General features: G+C 40.2%; 1 protein-coding gene across 1 annotated transcript in view; it reads left to right on the forward strand.

Annotated features, from left to right (window-relative positions):
- Nucleotides 1-23,031, forward strand: part of COL22A1 (collagen type XXII alpha 1 chain) — a 229,320-nt gene that overhangs the window by 139,109 nt on the left and 67,180 nt on the right. Inside the window, exons 27-37 of the mRNA XM_075827932.1 lie at nt 20-82; nt 1,118-1,171; nt 4,839-4,880; nt 6,483-6,515; nt 9,176-9,229; nt 10,533-10,586; nt 17,057-17,110; nt 18,142-18,195; nt 20,612-20,665; nt 21,286-21,390; nt 22,240-22,284. Of these exons, the coding sequence (XP_075684047.1) occupies nt 20-82; nt 1,118-1,171; nt 4,839-4,880; nt 6,483-6,515; nt 9,176-9,229; nt 10,533-10,586; nt 17,057-17,110; nt 18,142-18,195; nt 20,612-20,665; nt 21,286-21,390; nt 22,240-22,284 (612 nt within the window). The remainder of the gene's footprint in view (nt 1-19; nt 83-1,117; nt 1,172-4,838; nt 4,881-6,482; nt 6,516-9,175; nt 9,230-10,532; nt 10,587-17,056; nt 17,111-18,141; nt 18,196-20,611; nt 20,666-21,285; nt 21,391-22,239; nt 22,285-23,031) is intronic.

The raw sequence follows: 23,031 nt of genomic DNA on the forward strand, positions 1-23,031 counted from the left end.
TATAACATGTATTTCTTAGGGTGAAGCTGGTCCCCCAGGATTATCCGGAGGAGATGGAAAGAAGGGAGACAAGGGTGACCAGGTATTGTACGCGGGAAAGAAATATTGTTCAGTTTAGTCCCATTATTATTAGTAGTATTTGTAATTATTAATAATATTATTTATCACTATGTAGCCCCAGCCTAGCGGGTCCCACAATTCTCTACAGTTACGTGATATCATTATCATGTGCACCATTATTATTTACATTATTATTATTACTAATTTATTATTATTTATTTTGTTATTATTATTATTACTTCCATTTATATTATTACTGTTATTTTTATTACTATTTTACTATTATTTATACTATAATAATAACAATAATTTAGTAAATAATAATAATAATAACAGTAATAATATAAATGGAAGTAATAATAATAATAATATAACAATTTTAATAAAAATAATACTTCAATAATAATGCAAATAATAATAGCAACTATAATATAACTAATAATTGCTATAATAATACTAAAATAATAATAAAAATAATAATAATTAATTGTATTGTTGTTATTATTATTATTATTATTATTATTATTACTAGTAATATTTTTAGTAACATTTAATTATTATTATTCACAAAATTTTTAATATTTTCATTATTATTATTAATATTATTATTATTTTGGTTGTATTTTAATTAAAATTAGATTATTACATTATCATTTATTTTATAATTATTATTTATATTATTATTACTATTATTATTATTACTATTATTATTATTATTATCACCTTCATTCACCATGTACGGAGCTCCAGCTTACTGTGTGTCATGCAGCGTTTTATACCATAGTCATGTGACGTCTCTCACCATGTGACTTGTGCGCCATCTTAGTTGTATAGTCTAACCTACAATTTTCATATTATTATATATGGGGGGATTTTGTGAATCACAGGGAAATCCCAAGTGTGTCTAGAGAGAAAGTCTCAGTAGCGAATTTCTATGGACTGAATCCTCGAAGAAGCCGCAGCCTATAAATAAATTAGGAAATAGACACAATTGTTATAGATAATTTGTTAGATTCTTTACACTTTTACGCGACACATTTATTTGTTATTTTTAAAGGGAGAGAGCGGAATTGCTGGACCATTAGGACCTAAAGGAGAAAAAGGAGATAAGGTATGGATATCTGGTAAGGTATGGAAAAGGTATGGATATGTGCTAAGCTCTGTATAAGGTATGGATATATGGTAAGGTATGGATAAGGTATGGATATGTGGTAAGCCATGGATAAGGTATGGATATGTGGTAAGTAATGGATATATGGTAGAGTATGGATAAGGTATGGATATGTGGTAAGGTATGGATAAGGTATGGATATGTGGTAAGGTATGGATAAGGTATGGGTATGTGGTAAGGTATGGATAAGGTATGGATATCTGGTAAGGTATGGATAAAGTATGGATATGTGGTAAGGTATGGATAAGGTATGGATATGTGGTAAGGTATGGATAAAGTATGGTTATGTGGTAAGATATGGATAAGGTATGGATATATGGTAAGGTATGGATAAGGTATGGATATGTGGTAAGGTATGGATAAAGTATGGATATGTGGTAAGGTATGGATAAGGTATGGATATGTGGTAAGGTATGGATAAAGTATGGTTATGTGGTAAGGTATGGATAAGGTATCGATATGTGGTAAGGTATGGATAAGGTATGGATATGTGGTAAGGTATGGATAAAGTATGGATATGTGGTAAGGTATGGATAAAGTATGGTTATGTGGTAAGGTATGGATATGTGGTAAGGTATGGATAAGGTATGGATATGTGATAAGCTATGGATAAGTATGGATATGTGGTAAGGTATGGATATGTGGTAAGTTATGGATAAGGTATGGATATGTGGTAAGCTCTGTATAAGGTATGGATATGTGGTTAGCTCTGTATAAGGTATGGATATATGGTAAGTTATGGATATATGGTAAGGAATAGATAAGGTATGGATATATGGTAAGGTATAGATAAGGTATAGATAAATGGTAAGGAATGGATAAGGTATGGATATATGGTAAGGTGTAGATAAGGTATGGATATGTGGTAAGTAATGGATAAGGTATGGATATATGGTAAGGAATGGATAAGGTATGGATATATGGTAAGGTATAGATAAGGTATAGATATATGGTAAGGTATGGATATATGGTAAGGAATGGATAAGGTATGGATATATGGTAAGGAATGGATAAGGTATGGATATATGGTAAGGTATAGATAAGGTATGGATATATGGTAAGGAATGGATAAGGTATGGATATATGGTAAGGAATGGATAAGGTATGGATATATGGTAAGGTATGGATAAGGTATGGATATATGGTAAGGAATGGATAAGGTATGGATATATGGTAAGGAATGGATAAGGTATGGATATATGGTAAGGTATAGATAAGGTATGGATATATGGTAAGCAATGGATAAGGTATGGATATATGGTAAGGAATGGATAAGGTATGGATATATGGTAAGGTATGGATAAGGTATGGATATATGGTAAGGAATGGATAATGTATGGATATATGGTAAGGTATAGATAAGGTATGGATATATGGTAAGGAATGGATAAGGTATGGATATATGGTAAGGAATTGATAAGGTATGGATATATGGTAAGGAATGGATAAGGTATGGATATATGGTAAGCTATGGATAAGGTATGGATATGTGTAAGCTATGGATAAGGTATGGATATATGGTAAGGAATGGATAAGGTATGGATATATGGTAAGGAATGGATAAGGTATGGATATATGGTAAGGAATGGATAAGGTATGGATATATGGTAAGGAATGGATAAGGTATGGATATATGGTAAGGAATGGATAAGGTATGGATATATGGTAAGGAATGGATAAGGTATGGATATATGGTAAGGTATGGATAAGGTATGGATATATGGTAAGGAATGGATAAGGTATGGATATATGGTAAGGTATAGATAAGGTATGGATATATGGTAAGGAATGGATAAGGTATGGATATATGGTAAGGAATGGATAAGGTATGGATATATGGTAAGCTATGGATAAGGTATGGATATGTGGTAAGCTATGGATAAGGTATGGATATATGGTAAGGAATGGATAAGGTATGGATATATGGTAAGGAATGGATAAGGTATGGATATATGGTAAGGAATGGATAAGGTATGGATATATGGTAAGGAATGGATAAGGTATGGATATATGGTAAGGAATGGATAAGGTATGGATATATGGTAAGGTATGGATAAGGTGTGGATATATGGTAAGGTATGGATAAGGTATGGATATATGGTAAGGTATGGATAAGGTATGGATATGTGGTAAGCTATGGATAAGGTGTGGTAAGCTATGGATAAGGTATGGATATATGGTAAGGAATGGATAAGGTATGGATATATGGTAAGGAATGGATAAGGTATGGATATATGGTAAGGAATGGATAAGGTATGGATATATGGTAAGGAATGGATAAGGTATGGATATGTGGTAAGGTATGGATAAGGTATGGATATGTGGTAAGCTATGGATAATGTATGGATATATGGTAAGGAATGGATAAGGTATGGATATATGGTAAGGAATGGATAAGATATGGATATATGGTAAGGAATGGATAAGGTATGGATATATGGTAAGGAATGGATAAGGTATGGATATGTGGTAAGGTATGGATAAGGTATGGATATATGGTAAGGAATGGATAAGGTATGGATATATGGTAAGGAATGGATAAGATATGGATATATGGTAAGGAATGGATAAGGTATGGATATATGGTAAGGTATGGATAAGGTATGGATATATGGTAAGGTATGGATAAGGTGTGGTAAGCTATGGATAAGGTATGGATATATAGTAAGGAATGGATAAGGTATGGATATATGGTAAGGAATGGATAAGGTATGGATATATGGTAAGGAATGGATAAGGTATGGATATATGGTAAGGAATGGATAAGGTATGGATATGTGGTAAGGTATGGATAAGGTATGGATATATGGTAAGGAATGGATAAGGTATGGATATATGGTAAGGAATGGATAAGATATGGATATATGGTAAGGAATGGATAAGGTATGGATATATGGTAAGGTATGGATAAGGTATGGATATATGGTAAGGTATGGATAAGGTATGGATATGTGGTAAGGAATGGATAAGGTATGGATATATGGTAAGGTATGGATAAGGTATGGATATATGGTAAGGTATGGATAAGGTATGGATATGTGGTAAGGTATGAATAAGGTATGGATATGTGGTAAGCTATGGATAAGGTATGGATATGTGGTAAGGTATGGATATATGTCCGAGGAGCGTACAGATGTTATCACCACAGCGCTATGGACACTAATGCCCCCTCCCCATGTCAACTTCTTATCCTTTTTGTCCCTATGTTTGTACGTACATTACACTATTCTATTCTCGAATCCTTGGGACCTGTGTGATTCCAGATTGTTTGTCTTTTCTACACTATTCCACATCTAGATCGTCCAATAATCCAGAAAATAAATGATTCCAATAGTCTGGCACAAAGTCACACAAATGCCGGAACAACAAGGTTTCCTGACTGTTACATTTTTTTAACATTTTACTTGCATATTCCTATTGCTCTAGTGTTTAGGGATCCAGCCTACAAGTCAGGATTATGAATCCTTAAAGGGACAGTAAAGTAAAAAAAATAAATAACGTGTCAGAAAGCACCGGCGCCAGAACAAAGAAGGGAGAATAATGTAGAGGTGTTTTTTTAATATAATTTCCTTATATCTTTATTAACCCATTCTCTTCTGTCCCTCAGGGCTCAGTTGGTCCTGCTGGTACACCGGGGACGGCCGGAGTGGTAAGTAACAGCCATTAATGGATTTGCAATGTATCTGTATTTCATGTAGTAGAATCGCATTATAATGTATATTCCTGCACAGTGCGGTTCAGGCTTTTTGATCACTTTTTTATTCGAATTTTTTTTACTATTGCATTTTCTTTTTATTTGTTTATATGACGTTCACGTGCGGGTTAAATAACGTTAGATTTTAATAGTTTCGACTTTTACGGATGTGGCGATACCAATTATACCATCCTTAGTGTCAAAATAAAATGATCAAAAGTTTTTTTTTTTTTTACTTTTTAATATCTTTTTCACTATAATAGTAAAAATGATTACATTTTTATTTGTTTGATCACTGCTACAATATACTACGATAGGTATTGCAATTTAACCGGCTCCTATATCCTGCGTAAAAAGCATGCAGCGTATCCGCTCTGTGCGCTGCTCTGTGGTGCCGTTTTCGCCCAGAATGTTCGCTGTGGAGAACTGCAGCACCAGTCGTTTCATCCCAGGAGACCGCTGCAGCCTGTGATTGGCCTGTGATTGGCTGCAGCGGCCACATGGGATGAAATGTCATCCCAGGGGGGCCACGCTGGAGGGAGGAACACAGATTTCTGGGTAAGTATAAGATTTTTTTTTTCTGAGTTGCATTTTTTGCAGCGGGATTGCTTCGATCCTGCTGCAAAGAATGCAACATCTGCTATTTCCTGCGGGATTTCAATGACAACTCGCAACAAATAAGCAGCGTTTACGCAAATACAATTGACATCCTGCGGAATAAAACTCTGCACCGCAGCTCAATTTCTGAGTTTTTTCCGCTCACTATTTACTGCAGCCACCACTAGGGGAGCTTAGTTCTACATACTAGTTTATTATTTAGTTTAATGTATAAGCAGTATGCAGTAGTCCCTTGAGCTCCCCCTAGTGGTTTCCGCCAGCATGTTATCTTCTAACTATTTCTATGCAAGGAATTTGGAGCTCTTGTTAGAAACCAAAGCACCAACTGCAATAAAGATATAGAAAGAAATTAATTCGTACAGAATTTTGGAGCTGATAAAAGATGGAGATTCACTTTAAAGAGGTTTGTAGGGACCTTTAATTGTTGGACTCTCTTTATCTCAGCCTCGCGCAGTCCCTTCCACTTGAATGAGCTGAGCTGCGGTACCAGGCACAGTCACAGTGAACCCTTTATTCAATCCCTGTAACCTCACCGATCATACATTGATGGCCTTTTTATATGAGGCTGTCAATAGAAAGCCCCCTTTAAGACGCTATGGAAAAAGCAGCAAAATCCATATTTATTCTTCGTATTCCGACATATTTGATTTTCCAACAGTGACTTAATTTGCCAAATCTAATAGCGAAACAAATTGTACACTTTTTCTCATCATTAGATGTCACACATCACATTTGTTGCCTCACATTCGGCGGGCTGTCACTTTAAATCCTCTACATCTTCCTCAATTCATCACATGGCCTGTGCAGACCCTGAACCAGCAGGGGGTGCTAGAAATATGTGCATATTGTAACAGACTGTATTCTACTATATTACCGATCCTGTACTTTCCATATCTCTGTTCAATATAACTAGAAACTAAAATATTTGGTTCCTTCCAGACAGAAACTGTGGTCGGTGAACCCGGAGTACCCGTAAGTATTATTTACACTAACTGTTAACTACACAGATGTAGCAGAGCTCAGATCTATAATCAAACAGATAATTAATGGTAACGCAGTAGGGTTATATGCAGTCCAATGTAAAGTCCCCGATCACAATTGGTGATGTACGAGTACATTGTGCCAAATGACAAACTCCGCTCTGCTACATCTGTCCATGGAAAATACAAGGATACTATATTTACCTGCGGCAATTATTATCTGGGCAGCTGTTGCCACAGAAACCAATGTATCACCCATACAACGATGCAGCCGCCTGCAAACAAACCGCCTCATTAGGTCAACAATGAATAAATAACCAAACAGCGGCCGGAGCAGTCAGGATCATGAATCCATAAATCTCATTATCTATCTATCATCTATCTATCTATCTATCTATCTATCTATCTATCTATCTATCTATCTATCTATCTATCTATCTATCTATCTATCTATCTATCTATCTATCTATCTATCTATCTATCTATCTCATATCTATCTATCTATCTATCTATCTATCTATCTATCTATCTATCTATCTATCTATCTATCTATCTATCTATCTATCTATCTATCTATCTATCTCATATCTATCTATCTATCTATCTATCTATCTATCTATCTATCTATCTATCTATCTATCTATCTATCTATCTATCTATCTATCTATCTATCTATCTATCTATCTCATATCTATCTCATATCTATCTATCTATCTATCTATCTATCTATCTATCTATCTATCTATCTATCTATCTATCTATCTATCTATCTATCTATCTATCTATCTATCTATCTATCTATCTATCTATCTATCTATCTATCTATCTCATATCTATCTCATATCTATCTATCTATCTATCTATCTATCTATCTATCTATCTATCTATCTATCTATCTATCTATCTATCTATCTATCTATCTATCATCTATCTATCTATCTATCTATCTATCTATCTATCTATCTATCTATCTATCTATCTATCTATCTATCTATCTATCTATCTATCTATCTATCTCATATCTATCTATCTATCTATCTATCTATCTATCTATCTATCTATCTATCTATCTATCTATCTATCTATCTATCTATCTATCTATCATCTATTCAATTCAATTCAAAGAAGCTTTATTGGCAGGACCAAATACATATTAGCATTGCCAAAGCAAGTAAGAAGTAAGGGAATGAGGGATAGGGACTGAGGGCTTGGGGATAGGGACACATCTAGGGTCGGGGTTATACAAGTCCATGGCATATCATGTCTCTCTCAGTTTATGGCATGCAGTGACATATTGTGCCGCTGTGCCCACTGTGGTTTCCTCTTCACCCAGCAGGATGTAGAGTTTCTCTTCCTCTTCCATGGAGCTGAAGTCTGGTCTATCTATCTATCTATCTATCTATCTATCTATCTATCTATCTATCTATCTATCTATCTATCTATCTATCTATCTATCTATCTATCTATCTATCTCATATCTATCTATCTATCTATCTATCTATCTATCTATCTATCTATCTATCTATCTATCTATCTATCTATCTATCTATCTATCTATCTATCTATCTATCTATCTATCTATCTCATATCTATCTATCTATCTATCTCATATCTATCTATCTATCTATCTATCTATCTATCTATCTATCTATCTATCTATCTATCTATCTATCTATCTATCTATCTATCTATCTATCTATCTATCTATCTATCTCATATCTATCTATCTATCTCATATCTATCTATCTATCTATCTATCTATCTATCTATCTATCTATCTATCTATCTATCTATCTATCTATCTATCTATCTATCTCATATCTATCTATCTATCTATCTATCTATCTATCTATCTATCTATCTATCTATCTATCTATCTATCTATCTATCTATCTATCTATCTATCTCATATCTATCTATCTATCTATCTATCTATCTATCTATCTATCTATCTATCTATCTATCTATCTATCTATCTATCTATCTATCTATCTATCTATCTATCTGTCTGTCTGTCTGTCTGTCTGTCTGTCTGTCTGTCTGTCTGTCTGCCTGTCTGTCTGTCTGTCTGTCTGTCTGTCTGTCTGTCTGTCTGTCTGTCTGTCTATCTATCTATCTACTTTGGTAACTTCTGATTTACTATTCTATTATGTGGACAATTTTACCTTTTGGGTGGAAATTCTCTTTACATGGCAGGTTTATTTTCTAGCGCTACAGTATATGTTGCATGCCAGCTGTTAGCAGATTGTTGTTGGTTTCACTATGTAAACATAACATTAACTGGTGCCAAAGGTAAGCGGCACAAGCCTGGCGGCTGACTCTTTATCAATCTTTTGGGTTCCAGGCAACCAAATTATGAATACAACTGTAATTCCTACTCTCTACCACTAGATGGCAATATGAATATTATTCTTATTAATAACCATAAATGGGGATTTCTAGTATAAATCATATGAAAACATGGAAGCCGGCGCTTTATTAAAATGACATATTTAATGCCTTTTTCTAAACTAAAATTAACATTTAAAAACTCAAGAACCTGTGATCCCATGAGATAAATCTGCCGTATAGCGGTCTCTTAGAAATATTTTGTGGATTTCTTTTTTTGGCCCCTTGAGAACATTTAATTATGAACATTTTCCGTGTTCCTAGGGATTTCCTGGAGAAAGAGGGGAAAAGGGAGAACAAGGAAATCCTGGAGAAGCGGTGAGTGATAATTATGTGTACAAAATGTGGTCATATCTGTGGTACTAGTAATGCCACGCTGCGCTGCGGTACCTTATAGACCACCCTAGTAATGTGCATATTTATAAATGTACTGTATATACTGCAATATTAGCATATAGTCCCTGGATAAATAATGCCATACATTGCCCAGATAAACAGTGCACACAGAGATAGGGCCATACATTGCCCAGATAAACAGTGCACACGGGGAGAGTGCCATGCTGTGCCCAGTTAATACCATACATTGCCCAGATAAACAGTGCACACAGAGAGAGCACAATGCAGTGCCCAGCTAATGCCATACATTGCCCAGATAAACAGTGCATATGGAGAGAGCGCCATGCAGTGCCCAGTTAATGGCATGCGTTGCCCAGATACACAGTGCACACAGAGAGAGTGCCATGCTGTTCCCAGTTTTTGCCTAGATAAACAGTGCACACAGAGAGTTCCGTGCAATGACCTGGTAGTGCCATACATTGCCCAGATACACAGTGCATTTTACCTTGCCCAGAGTACCACACTTTTCAGAGAGGGTGTCGAAGCCAAACAATAACCACATAGTGTGTGCCTAGAGAGTGCCATACTGCTTAATGTACATAGAGCCACATAAAGCACACACATATTGTGCCCATATAGTGCCATTGTCCACATAGGGTCAAATAGTGTCCAGAGTGCCATTTAGTGTACAAAATACCAAACAGTGCCCAGAAAGTGCCATACTTTGCCCAGATAAATATTGCATGCAGTGCCCAGAAATAGTCCCGCATGCCACAGAGCAATCCATTTACGAGTTCCCACGCTAAGACATTATTAGTTTATAGAATAGCAGGTTTCCAAATTCCAAAGGTCCTAAAAGTGGGGACAAGGTGGGATGGGGGAGGGGACGCACAGGACAGTGGGACATTGCACAAAATCAAACTTCCCCGCGGGATCCAGGATAGATGAGAGGAAGCCACTAATGTAATATGTGCCACCCTCATTCTCCTCCAGCTACCCCTTATACCTCTCTTTATTGTGGCCCCTTTTTGGTCTTCAAGGGCTATTGTCATTTTCCTTTAGTACAGCAATAACGGTCAGATGCTGAATTATCAAATGTTCTGGATTATTGGACCGTTATATGAAGGTTTATAACAATTATTTATTAGAATTTCTGGATTATTGGATACTGAATTAAAGGAATTTTATTGTGGTCCTTACATTTCACGACCACCGCTGTCATTGGTTATATTACATCTGCTATTACCATGACTTTTAAATCTGTATTATTTTTATTTTTTTTCAGGGACAGCAAGGACTAACTGGAGATGTGGGCCCCGTTGGACCTGTAGGGCCACAGGTAGGTAAACCATGAAGTAATGACTTTTGTATTGGCTTCTCACACAGTGATTATACTAATGTGGCACTCTGGCTGTTGCTAAAACTACAACTCCCAGCATGCCCTGACTGCTGCTGCTGCACACCTGAATCGTCCTCTTCTGGTAAATTTTTAAAAATCATATTCAGCCGTTTCTTAAAATAAATAAAAGAAGATGATACAGAATATTGATTGAGGAATTTTTGGGAGAAATAAAATATTGCTAGTTGCAGTTCCTGCAATGGCCAGCAGATGTCCTTGCACATACCTTGACTGGATTTGGTCTTACGTTTTGTTTTGCCAGAGGGAATGCACATCAGAAAATGACTTATCTGAATTTTATTCTAAATATATTTTCAATTTTTTGGTGTTTTTTTGTGTTTTTTTATAGCCATTTATACAAAAAAATAAATCTGGAAATATTCAGTTTTCACATTGACCACCAGATCACACACAATAAACTGGCACTTCCTGTTTTGCATTACTCACTTGTCAGCTTTGCTGTATAGACTGGAACACTATGACCAGAGTCATCTCATTATTATTAGGACGTGGGCGAGTTGAAGGGGCATTCCCATGTTAGACATGTTTGGCATTTCCACAGATATGGCATAAATAGATAGATGTTTTAGAGTTGGAACCCGCACCAATCTCAAGAGAAGGGGTCCACGCTTCCAGGCGGAGACCCAGTACAAAGCTGGCAGAGTTTATGGAAACAGCATAGCAGAGTGAGCTATGCTGTTTCCGGAACCCTAAAATGAATTGATCAGACCCCCATGTAACTAACCTCTCCTGGTCCCGAGAAAAGCACCAACGTCAGGACCTTATGAGCAAGACCCCAGCAGTAGTGACTGGAGAAATGGGACTTCACAAGTTCCTAATTTTTGTTAAATTGTAAATGGTCTGGAGTGGCGGTCGGGTGCCATATGACATGAGACGGCAGCACCTGTCATTCGCCTTCTCACTGTAGAGATGACATTTATAATGGAAGCGTCACATTGTGTTACATCCTCCCGTCCTGGCAGCCTCATCCTCTAAGTGGCCGGCGGCCTCCGGGGACATTAATGAATAAGTCATCGGCAATAGAAGCTGCAGAGCTGTCAGTTCTGTACATAGGAGTGAACACTTTCATCTGCCCGCTATAATATATATATGTATATATAGTATCTATCTATCTATCTATCTATCTATCTATCTATCTATCTATCTATCTATCTATCTATCTATCTATCTATCTATCTATCTATCTATCTATCTATCTATCTATCTATCTATCTCATATCTATCTATCTATCTATCTCATATCTATCTATCTATCTATCTATCTATCTATCTATCTATCTATCTATCTATCTATCTATCTATCTATCTATCTATCTATCTATCTATCTATCTATCTATCATCTATCTATCTATCTATCTATCTATCTATCTATCTATCTATCTATCTATCTATCTATCTATCTATCTATCTATCTATCTATCTATCTATCTATCTATCTATCTATCTATCTATCTATCTATCTATCTATCTATCTATCTATCTATCTATCTATCTATCTATCTATCTATCTATCTATCTCATATCTATCTATCTATCTATCTATCTATCTATCTATCTATCTATCTATCTATCTATCTATCTATCTATCTATCTATCTATCTATCTATCTATCTATCTATCTATCTATCTATCTATCTATCTATCTATCTATCTATCTAGGTGTTTATGTGACTCTTTTCCAATTGAAGCAGAAGAGGTGAGTTCTATATGTACATGGATGAAATACATAATTCAGTCATTTTTATGTCATATCCGGGGGCGTAGGCGTAACTGGGTGCTGGGTGCCAGGGGGCACCAACATGCCACTCTGCTTTGCCCAGGGTATTCAGCTAGGGCAGCATATGCAATGTTTGCCCCGGGCTAAGTACAGCTCAGCCTCTGGTTATATCTGTTTCTGGGAAAGCTGGGTGACAACACAATTACAGCTCGTCCAGAGGTTGTCATCCAGATTTCCCAGACCTCTGAATGGCAAACCTGTCTAGCATTGCGGGGACAGGGGTCCGATCCCTGCATAACTGGGCAGATATTACTATTCGAGAGTGAGAGAAAGTTGGGTGACAACCCCTGTTGATGCCGTAACGGTGGATATATTTGGTATAACCCAACTTTCCGAGACACAGACATAGCTACGACAACTTCGGCTCTGCTACATCTAATTATCTCTAACCCTAATGTAAGCAGTTTATAAAAGCGCAGCAGCGATATAAGAGGGGCTGATATCGGTCACACATATGATGTAAAAAGTAGTAAAAGTTGTGATCAAGGGGGGGGAGGGGATTTTCCTGTTTCCTCCCATCGAAGAACATTACATTTACAGCCTCTCCGCAGTTGGGAATGGCTGATAACTTGATTTCTCCTGTGGTGGCGCTGCAGGGAGACTTACTGCCAGGTTTAACCACAGATCACCGCTGATCTCTGGGGGTCCCGTCAGGGGGACACTTTGTAATCAGCTTATTGTTGAGAACCCCTTTAAGTGGACTCCTCTGCCCCCGCCCGACGCCCATGAAATGTATTTTGTGTCTCGGTGAGGAATCCGTGTTCGCTGAACATTTGGGTCAATGTGTGCGGTGAATTTAACTAAAATCACTTGACGAGCTGACACAGCAGAATAGTGAATGAACCTTCTATACTGAGACAAAGATTGGAAGAAATCTGCAAATATTCAATTGTGTCAACTCCAAATCATTGCAGAACATTGCCCCTCCATGATGTGCGGAAATAAAAGTATAAGGGCAATGACCCTGTCCGCCCAACATAGGCATAGAAGCCCCCGGGCAGGGGCGCAGCATCGGGTCCAGTCATGGTGGCTGTCATTGTGACGGGATCTGTGACGAAGACTCTAAATGCAGATGTGAACTGAGCCTAAGGGTATGTTCACACGCAAACTCAAAAACGTTGCAGCGTTTTTTACGGCCGTTTTTGGAGCTGTTTTTCTAATGAGTCTATGAAGACATGCACTTCTTTTTCACTGCCGTTTTTTTGCGTAAAAAAACAGCCCGTTGGAACAGAACGCCGTTTTTCCCATTGAAATGAACGGTCAGGTGTTTGAGGCGTTCTGCTTCCGATTTTTCAGCCGTTTTTCGGGCGTTTACGGCCCGAAAAACGGCTGAAAATAGGCCATGTGAACATACCCTAGACTGTGTGCGAACCGCTAATACCCTATTTGGCTATGGGAAATTATGTAGCCCTATAATAATAATAACACAACGAGGCTGGCTTTATTTCAAACGTGGGTTGACACGAGGGTCGGCCACAGCTTTATTATAATTATATTTATTTATTTATTTTCTTTCTTTCTTTATAACATTAACCAATTGCAACAAAGTATCCTGATTTATACCCGAATGCCAGCCCGCCTAGGGCGGGGCATGAAGGTCAGCTCTTTACCCAACACCGCCACGAGGAGGGTGTGCATTCACCACTGCACACACCTACTCCCCACGACTCCCGGTCAACCTCCTCATAGCCTCCTCCATACCATCCTGGAGCCCGGACAAAAATATGTCCAAACCAATATCGGTCAAGTGCATCCGGCAGTAGCAGGCACCTGTTGTCTCCCTCGAGCTGCCTGTGTCTGATCACAACTCCACCACCAGCTCTAACAAACCTTGAGACCCTGGTATTCAAAAGGCGCCTACCCCGCTCAATAGCATGCATATCTCTGGCCCCTTGCCATACCGCCCTGTGTATTATCTCCGACCAAACTAAAACTAAATTCTGGAAAAATGACGTGAACCTTTCCAAATCAGATTGTATGAGAGCGATCAGCTCCCCCAAGCGGACAGAACACAAATCATTGCCAGCCAACATGGATCACCATCACTGTTGAAATAGAACGATTTCCGCTGATAGCTACCACCTCGGGCAGGACGTCCAACCATCTCAAGCCGCTGAGCCCCCTCCAGCGAACATCGACCCCCAGCAGACCCAGCGAGAGACCTCCTGGTCGTATGGCCGCTCTCCGCTCTGCCCAAACAACATAAGAGTGCCCGAGGATCCAAATTGTGGGGCGTGAACCTGAAACAAGAAACGCAGTTTTTAATGCAGGACCAAATCAGGGCGTATATACCCAGCAAAACAATCCGATCGCCAGCGACCAATACGGCAAACTTCCTCATCTGGCAAGCCCAGGCCGCTAGCGCTGATCTAAAAACTGACAAAAATTGGAACCTAGTAAGAGGGTACGGGCCGCAGGGAAACCCAACAACCTCTGCCAAATACATCCGTCTTGGACCTGCATATGCGAAAGCGGACCCCCGAGCTTGACACCGCTACATCCTCAAATAACAAACCCCCAGGTCGTGAAGAGCTAACGGCTATTAATTCTGAAATACGCAGCACACCAAAAAAGGCTAAAATAAAGGCTGCAGTAAACAAGGAAACCTCGAATGAAGAGGAACATGTATTCGGGAGGACTGCCAACAATCTAATAAGGATCGGATAAGAAACCGGCTGCCTGGCTTCCCTCCTCACTGCAGACTTCTTCCCCCCCTTCAAAGCCTGTGTAACAAAAAAGGATTTAGTGAAATCCGGCCAGGAGCGCAATTTAAAGAAAAAGGCCAAAACGGCGAGGCGGCTCTGCGCGCATATGCTGGAGACGCCACGGGCCAACAAGAGAGACAAATATTCCAGTACATATGTCAGCAAGGGATCCGCAGCCGAACCTAGCTCGCGCAACCCCACCACATCCAGCCATTCATTCCACGCTTTACCGTATGCCGCCCATGTCGACGGGGCAAGGGATGACCTCACGAGGGGGACCAGCTGAGATCCAGCATTCTCCATAATGCATCCGGGCAGCTGGCCCCTTCCACATCCGCCTGCAGGCAAAGGGAGCGAAACAGCTGACAATTAAAATGTGACAAAGCATCAGCGATATTATTCTGCATATTACCAGTGCCATGTATTCTGCCAGTGCCATGTATGTTACCAGTGCCATGTATGCTGCCAGTGCCATGTATGTTACCAGTGCCATGTATGTTACCAGTGCTATGTATGCTGCCAGTGCCATGTATGCTGCCAGTGCCATGTATGTTACCAGTGCCATGTATGTTACCAGTGCTATGTATGCTGCCAGTGCCATGTATGCTGCCAGTGTCATGTATGTTACCAGTGCCATGTATGTTACCAGTGACTTCCTAGGAGCAGTGACGTACCCATAGGTGGAGTAGTAGTATGACAGCCTAGAAGCAGTGACGTACCCATAGGGGGAATAGTAGTATGACTGCCTAGGAGCAGTGACGTACCTATAGGGGGAGTAGTAGTATGACTTCCTAGGAACAGTGACATACCCATAGGGGGAGTAGTAGTTGCAACTGGACTCATACTTTTGGGGGGTCCATGGACTTCCAGTGCAACTGTAAAGGATCTGCCAGACACAGCTTCTGTGTCGACGCCCGTGGTTAGTCAGTCTGCACCTGCTCCTAAGTCTGATCGAGTGACCCCTCCTTCTACCAATCAGGCTGGGAGGCTGAGGAGTCGGAGAGCCTATCACAGCCTGGACAGACGGAGCTAGCTCCCGCCCTCTGTCTATTTATACCTTCACTTCCTGCTCCTCCTTTGCCTGTGATTCTCCTGTTTCCTGGCTCTGCTGCTTGATCTATTTGTCCCTGCTTCATATTGACCCTGGCTTACTGACTACTCTCCTGCTCTGCGTTTGGTGCCTCGTACACTCCTGGTTTGACTCGGCTCGTTCACTACTCTTGTTCCTCACGGTGTTGCCATGGGCAACTGCCCCATTTCCCTTAGCTTCTGTGTACCCTTGTCTGTTTGTCTGTTGTGCACTTATTGAGCGTAGGGACCGTCGCCCAGTTGTACGCCGTTGCCTAGGATGGGCCGTTGCAAGTAGGCAGGGACTGAGTGGCGGGTAGATTAGGGCTCACCTGTCTGTCTCCCTTCCGCGTCATTACAGCAACATAGGTGAACAGCAGCATTTTGTTTAATCTTGATATTGTATAAAGAAGTTGTCTTCAACATGTGGCTCTCCCACTGTTGTGAAACTACAACTCCTAGAATGCCCTGACAGCCACAGGCTAGGAATAGTAGTTTCACAATAGCTGGAGAGTCGCAGGCTGGAGACCACTGCTGTAGATGTCATCACATAGACAACAATGCAAAACTATCATCTGGTAGATTGTGGGCCCAGGTTAGGATATGGGCCCCTAGAAAACTCATCACTAAAATAGCTGGAAGCCCCTGCGGGAACATTAGAAATGTCTTCACCCTAGGATGGAGATAGAAGAGGACCCCACAGTGTCTGGTCCAACTTGTGCGCAATTAACTTTCCCTGAATTTTTCCTCGAAATCATCATGACAATTCAGACTACCGTGGCATTGGATTATAGATCTTTGTAATGCTGACCGCAATTTTCATATGTGTTCAATACAGGGTCCAAACGGTCAAGAAGGAGCCAAAGGAGAACGTGGATCTAAAGGAGAAGTCGTAAGTAAATCTTAAGATCTCCTTATTTATTACTGAGATAAAACTAGAAAGTTCAAGCTTTGATTGCTGGATACGGATGAGCAAATTTCCCAAAATTAGTTTCGGGTCAGATTCGGTCAAATTGGCTATCTGATTCAATTTGGTTCGAATAAATTGATGGAAGGACACGTGACGAGACTCCGCACATCAGCGTCTTCTGTTGTATTGCACTTCGCCTGCGCTAGTTTCCTGGTGTGCTGTTGAAGGTATCATACGAAGCTAGCGGGAAGCAGCGCATGTGCATTGCGTTAGGAGAAGCTGATTGGCAGGGCCGCGTCACGTGTCCCTCCATCAGCGGCCCGGGGAGAAGACCTGGATAATCAGTGGGCGGCATTTCAAGTTGAAATATACCGGGGCACAACATCTAAACACAGAAGTGCCATATATCCCCTAAACCTCTAATTAAAAAAACATTATATATAAAGCGGCCAAAAACCGTCATTTTGCCACAATTCGTGCGCCACAAACTCGAAAGTTTAGTATTTCGACAAATTTGAAACTTTTGGGAAATAGTGTAGAATCGATTGACTCATCTCTATAGCTGGATCATAATGGGAAACTCCTAGGGAACGTCTATTGATTCCCAATAACATTAACAATTGACAGACTGTACAGTCAGGTCCACCCCTATCTGTAGGACTCTCCTGGATTCTGCTGCATGGGTTGCCATTTTTTAGCGGGCTGGGTGAGGACTGGCAGATGCCACCGGATTGGTTGAGGCAGCTTCATATACCATGAAGTCCTGATCTGTCTGTATCAGGACTGGATGGTATCTTAATTTGTCCTCCATATTGGACAATCACTTTGACAACATGAAGACCAGTGGGCACATCGTAGATAGGTAAGATTTGCCCACCTCACTGTGGGGATGGCATTAACATGAGTAGTGTCAGATGTTGAATAGACCTGGGTGCTTACTGTCTCTCTATTTAGTGACAACCACTCGTCTCTAATACAGTTGACCTTATTAATCTGCACTTTCTTACCACCAGGGTCCACCAGGCCTTGCGGGTCAACCTGGAACCAGGGGATTACCAGGGAATGTGGTAAGTATTTCCAGGATAACAACACTTCATGCATAAGTACAATGCTATGTATATTCTTTACCTATCCATAATTCAATCACTCTTTGGGGTTGCCTCATGAAGATATCCCATTTCCATGTGCCCTATTACAGCATATAAACGTCATAGAAGGGGTCCTCCGCTCAGAACCACCTCTATATGCAGAGCAGGGCATTCATTCGAGGGGCTGCCAAAGACCCCACAGCCAGTCCCTCAAAAAGACTGCAGTATGTTAGCCCTATGACATCTGTGAATAGATCATTTATTGTATAGCCATACACTTGGTAAACCTTTTGCTGCCAGACCCAAAATAAATGTTAATAATTTTCCATTTAATATTTGTAGAATTATTTATTCTATACTTTATCATTTTATTTTTTATTGTTTGTCATATATATTTTCTATTTTATTTTTTAGTATTTTCGTTACACTTCTAGCATGTCACGTCGCTAGTCCAACAAATAAAAAGGTTATACCAGTTTAACTAACGCGTGCTAAAAATGGCTAAATGGTGTCTGGTCCTGAAGGCTCAAAATGGCCCGTTCCTGAACCGATTAAGAGGCTCATGGAGGCATGCTACATGACAGAGCTGGAATCGAGGTCATGCTATTAAGCTGCAGCATATGTTAGATGGAGACTTGTTATAAAGCGTATATTTAGAATATAAAGCATGGAAATGGAAAAAGCGAGCGTGGGGCTGTAACTCAACAAGTAGACCCTCACATCTACAAATAGCTTCAACTTGATGAGAACAGTTCATTTATATCAGTATTAGGCTCCACATACATCTCTTTGTCGAACTCTCGACATCCACCCATGGATTTTAGGTCTTTAGAGAGGTTATCCCATAATCGACCTTTACGAAATATCAACTATTCGACCAGTGAAGGTCCACGGTCTGAAGGTCTAGGGATTTAGATGAAGGACAGTATATAGAGGAATCACTCCATTGCTGGCTGTGACCAGGAATGGCTCATTATCAGGATCAGTGGTGGAGGCAAAAGCCGAAGATCCACTCATTGACATGGTATAAAAGTCTATGGAAGGTCAAGTTCTTTTAAGATGGGCAATGTGATGGTAACGGATGAGGGTGTAGGGTTCATTGGACCCAAGGAGGAATGACCTGGAAATGCTTATGAGTGTTCATGCTTTGTATGATAGTAGAGCTGTATTCTTCTGTATTAGGGTATGTGCACACGACAACGCCAAATACGTCTGAAATTACGGAGCTGGAGAAAACAGCTCCTGAATTTCAGACGTTTTTGCAAGTGCACGCGTTTTTCGCAGCGTCTTTTACGGACGTAATTGGAGCTGGTTTTCATTGAAGTCAATGAAAAACGGCTCCAATTACGTCCCAAGACGTGTCCTGCACTTCTTTGACGCGGGCGTAATTTTACGCGCCGTCTTTTGACAGCGACACGTAAAATGACAGCTCGTCTGCACAGAACATCGTAAGATCCATTGCAAGCAATGGGCAGATGTTTGCCGACATATTGGAGCCGTCTTTTCAGGCGTAATTTGAGGCGTAAAACGCCTCCATTACACCAGAAAAGAGGTCGTGTGCACATACCCTAATACTCACTCTTAATTTGGTTCACTAAAAGGGGTTGTCCAGGATTAGGAAAAGGATCTGCTTTTTCCTAGAAACTGTCCATGGATTGTGTGTGGTATTGCAGTTCAGCTCCACACAGTTGAATGAGGATGAGATGTAAAACCAGACACAACCTATGGACAGATGTGGCGCTGTTTCTATAAAAAAAAGTGTTTTTTCCTAATCTGTGACTACCGCTTTAACAACTAAATGTATCCAAATTAGGAAAAGATTGCGTTTGTGGTTAACTAAATCAATCTGACCAACTTTTTCAACGCATTGAATTATCCACCCTTTAAGTGAGACTTATCACCTATACACAGGACAGGTGATAAATGTATCAGGGCCTCATTGTTGAGACCACAACTGATGACTAGAACAGGGGTCACGAATCCCCCCGTTTCTTCTCACGACAGAATCGCAGTGAGAAGGAGTTTGAATTGAGCGGCATTCGAGCATGTGCGGTGTCGCTGCATTCAACTGTCTCCACCAGTCCTATAAACTTGAATGCTAGGGCGAGTGCTTGTCCCTCTCTCCATTAAACTCCTTCTAACCACAGTCGTGTGGTGATTAAAAACGGGGAGTGCAGTGGTGCCCCTAACAATCCCAGTTGCACCTATTCTGTGGATAAGTGATAAATGCAATTTATCGGAAAACCCCTATAGGTGAGTCTTTGATTGCTCATAATCATATAAAGTCAAATAAATCCTCCCAGTGTATCCAGATAATGGTCAGATCTTGTCCCATGATTTGCACAATCCAACCAAACCCAGTTATAATAATGATTCCAATATATTTTTTTTAAAGGGAATCCCAGGAGATGCCGGTTTGCCAGGAAAAGACGGACAGAAGGGCGAAAAGGTGAATAGATATCATTTTATTTAACAAGGAATTGAACAGTAAATATAACCAGCACAAGAGGTAGAGACTGCGGAGAAGCGGGAGGTTTACCATCTGGGCGATGTCTTCTCGTTCTCCAGATACTTCAACTAAAATTGAAAATGAAAAGTTCATCAAATCAGATGACACCTGCTAAATCTCCCCATCTGTTTCCTGTAAAGCGAGAGGGGAACTGGGAATGTAGAAGTTGATGTTGAGTGTATGTGTCTTAGAACAAGTCAGACTTGTCAGCAACGCTGTGTAAAATAGTCTATTCCTTGATATATGCCAGGCCCGTTTTGTTAGCAGGTTTCCCGACAATAAGATGATCTCATGTGACCTGCTGCTTGGACCCCCAACAATCAGCTGTAATCTGCAAGTGTTCAATTTTCCTGCAGTGCCACCACAGGAGAAATAGAGAATTGCACAGTCCTCATTAAAATCAATGGGCTGCCGTGTTATGTACAGCGGTGTCAGGTCCTCCAAAGAGATATAAGTTCTTTGTAGACCAATATGGTTACTAAAAATGGGTTTTCTAAACCAGACAGAGCACAACTACACTACATTGTTAACTCAGAAATATGTGTTTTTTTTTTTCTAAGGGTGAATCCGGCAGAGAAGGAAAACTTGGACCACCGGGCGCACCTGGAGAGGCTGGTTTAGCCGGTTTGCCCGGACTACCAGGAAGAGGCAAGGATGGTGAAAGGGTAAGTTTTAGTAGAATTGACATGAAGAGATACTGACGTTCTCTCTCTCCACTTACTCACTGGTTGACCTGTAATTGGGTCTTCGACTCTAAACACCACAGACAACACTTATCCCGCAGTGGCATGGGAATCATAAGTGTGACCCGCCATAGAACATTATCTCCACAAAGCAGTGTCTACATAAAAGTATGCAATTCCGCCAGCCGCGTTAGTATTATGAAATAATATGCTGGATTTAACAAAAATGACATCAGTGGGAATGCTGGGGAGACATTATCAGTGTCTTTCCTGCATTTCCTTGTCTATAGATCACTTAACATGGCTATAAACATTTTTTTTGTAATGCTCATCGGGAAAGGGGCATGCATAGGGGCACCATAGATTGCATGACAAACCATTTGGATTGTTATCGATAATGATTAAATTTATGGCCAGCTTTACCTGTTACTTTATATAGAACAATGCAGGGAAGATAAATATCATGTCTTCCCTGTCTACCCTGAGCCTTAAGGGGGTTTTACACTGGGCGATTATTGGGCAGACAAGCGTTAATAGAACAGTAAACTGGGAGACGCGCTGCCGATATGATAATAATGTATGGGGACGAGCGATCGGAGTAACGACCACTTGTCCCCATCCAAAGCTCCTTGTGACAGGAGCAAACGAGCACCGATCAACAAGGTCTCGTTGATCGGCGCTCGCTGCACCGGTGTAATAGGGTCTTTACTGTCATTAAAATGAATAAATAAGGTGAATGAGTGAATTTTAAATTAAATAAATAAAAAAAATTAAAAGTAAGCTCCTTCTACACCAAAACTAATATAATACATCTATTTATGTTTCATGTAGGGTGAACGTGGATCTCCTGGCCCACAAGGACAATCTGGTTCTAAAGTAAGTACAGTACTTTACAATCATAAATCTTGTCTCATAATGCCGGCAGCGATCTTGTTTGTTAAAGTTTTTGCATATGTATGATTGATCGCTTGGTAAATCGTAAAGGGTACCTATCGCAGGGGCAATTCTATGGTTTGTATTAACCCTGCCTCTCCCAATATCAACCAAAGGAAGAGGCAAAGGGGCGCTCAGCTGAGCCTTTCTTCCAGCGATGTACCTGAGATATTTCAGACGTTTTCTCAGGTAATAGGTACCCTACAAATGCTATAATGAATATTTGAATGGGTTATGAGCAGCGCTAAAAATAAAAACAAATCCTACACTGACACCTTAACCCCATAACAACCGATGGCGTGTATGTACACCATTGACGCGATTCAGTTTGCACATGATGCCGTACATGTGCGTCATTGGTGTTCACACCATCAAGAGCAGTAGTGTGGCTGTGATTGATCGTTCGGGATCAGAGTTTTCCCCGTTTCCTTCCTTAAAAGGGGTCTCCCTTTGTCCTCTCCCTGCAAGCCCCGGCAACATGTGTTCAAAGTGCTGCCCATTGTGTTGGATTGTCAATGCAACCCTCTTCTCCCACTCTTCACACACTGATAGCAACACCGCAGAAGAATGGCCCCCTAGGTCTACCGATCTGACCCCCTTAGTCTTTTATATTTGGGGTCATCTGAAGGCAATTGTCTATGCTGTGAAGATACGAGATGTGCAGCAACTGAAACTACGGATACTGGAAGC

Source organism: Rhinoderma darwinii, chromosome 5, assembly GCF_050947455.1.
Source record: "Rhinoderma darwinii isolate aRhiDar2 chromosome 5, aRhiDar2.hap1, whole genome shotgun sequence".
Lineage (NCBI taxonomy): Eukaryota > Metazoa > Chordata > Amphibia > Anura > Rhinodermatidae > Rhinoderma > Rhinoderma darwinii.